The 1,929-nt window shown below is 21.5% G+C and overlaps 1 protein-coding gene across 1 annotated transcript; it reads left to right on the forward strand.

Annotated features, from left to right (window-relative positions):
• Positions 1-577: 577 nt before the first annotated feature.
• PBANKA_1246300 (BIR protein) lies at positions 578-1,703 on the forward strand (the record flags this gene model as incomplete). Its single annotated transcript, XM_034566557.1, has 3 exons — positions 578-592; positions 730-1,533; positions 1,638-1,703. 3 exons carry the CDS (start codon positions 578-580, stop codon positions 1,701-1,703), a joined length of 885 nt encoding a protein of 294 aa, XP_034423142.1.
• Positions 1,704-1,929: the final 226 nt, after the last annotated feature.

The following is a 1,929-nucleotide window of genomic DNA, read 5'->3' on the forward strand; positions in this document are numbered from 1 at the left end:
CAACCTATTTTATAAATGTTATAATTTTAGATTATATTATATATTATAAGAAACAAACATATAAAAATTTAATATATTTTAAAAAACGATTATTTATATACTTTTAAGGATTATAGTAATAATATAACTTTTTATTTGTTAGATATATACAGCATTTAAGTTTTAGAAGGGTAATCATTAAAACATAAGATATAAATATACTCCTTTTCTCTGTTCAAACATACTTTAAATTCATTATAAAAATATATTCATTTTTATAATAAAGTTATACCAGATGTTAGTAAGAATAGCATTTTTTGTATAAAATTCATTATATAATATTTAATTAAAATGTATTAAGCAACCTTCTATTTAAGGTAATTTAGCTAATTATCATAAAAAGGAATGAACGTTTCTTTAGTAATAATACTATTTTATTATTCTATATTAATTTAATTATTGAAAAACATATAATATATTTAACTACAAATAATTGTTATATATAGGGTTAAAGTATTTGCGTCACATATTGGGGTTAACGTATATAAAACAGCATGATTCTACTCAATTTACAAATCAAATATAAAATCCCATTATAATGGATGCCGAAATAGTATATGGATTTTTTAATAATAATAATTTCCTTTACATTTGTTGATATTGTATTATATATAAATATCATTAAACTTTATTTTAATAAAATTTTCAATAGTGCATATTTATAATAATTATTTTTAAATGTTTATTTAGTGTAGGAACTTCCTTTTAGTGACGACAGATTTTCCCGATAAATTGGACAATGACGGAAAGTATTATTTTAAAGATGATCAACATTTGAAAAAGTATTGTGATAACGAAAATTGTGGGAGTGATCTCGAAAAAGTTAATGCTGGATGTTTATATTTGTTATATACATTCTTTGGGAGTTCTGATATGTTTAAGTCTGTTGCAAAAAGTAACATCGATATTGTTGAATACATTATGATATGGTTAGTTTATATGTTAAACCTAAAGAAACAAGAAAATAAGACCAATCTACAATATTTTTATGACACATATATAAATAATGATAAGTATAAAAAGCCTATAACTGGTGTTATGGAATATAATAGTTATAAGGATCTTATAGACCAAAAAACATATTTTATGACTATTGATATTAATGATATATTTAAATTTTATGATGCATTTATATTATTATGTGAAATGTATACTGGATTTGATACAAAACCCTCAAATTGCACAAAATGCTCGGATAAAGCTAGTCAATTTGTTAAAAAATATAAAGAACTTAAGGAAAATTCTAATATTACTGAAAATAGTCCGTATTATAAATTATTGTCTACACTATCAACTGATTATGATAATTTTAAAAATTATTGTAATAGCAAAGGTGTTAATTGTAAAGATTTTCCACTCCTTCCAGAGATAATAACAAAAGTTTCTGCACAAATATCTGAATATACATCATCAAGTTCGTCGATAAAAAGCAAATTAATTCCATTTTTATCGATATTTGGTGCAATAGCATTTTTTTTAGGATTTTCTTATAAGGTAAATAATAAGGAATTAAAAAATATAATATTTAAAAATTATTTTGTGATTATTTATACGTGAATATCAAAAAATATATAATGCGTTTATCATTTTTATATCAGTATTCATTATTTGGATTTCGGAAACGATCTAAAAAACAGCATTTAAGAGAAAAGCTAAAAAAATAAAGAATGAAACGGACTATAATATATGATTCTAAGAGTAGTGACTAATTTAAGAATAGTAATAATGATTAATATATTTTAAGAAGCTATCTATTTCGAAGTAATTTTTGATCATAGTTTTTATATTGTTTTTATGTTGTGAGTTAGGGTTGTGTTTGTGAAACCCATATTTGGGTTAGGATTAAGTATTATATTGTATTCATTTTTTATAATTTGAATATTAATTAAA

This window comes from Plasmodium berghei, assembly GCF_900002375.2.
Source record: "Plasmodium berghei ANKA genome assembly, chromosome: 12".
NCBI classification, from domain to species: Eukaryota; Apicomplexa; class Aconoidasida; order Haemosporida; family Plasmodiidae; genus Plasmodium; species Plasmodium berghei.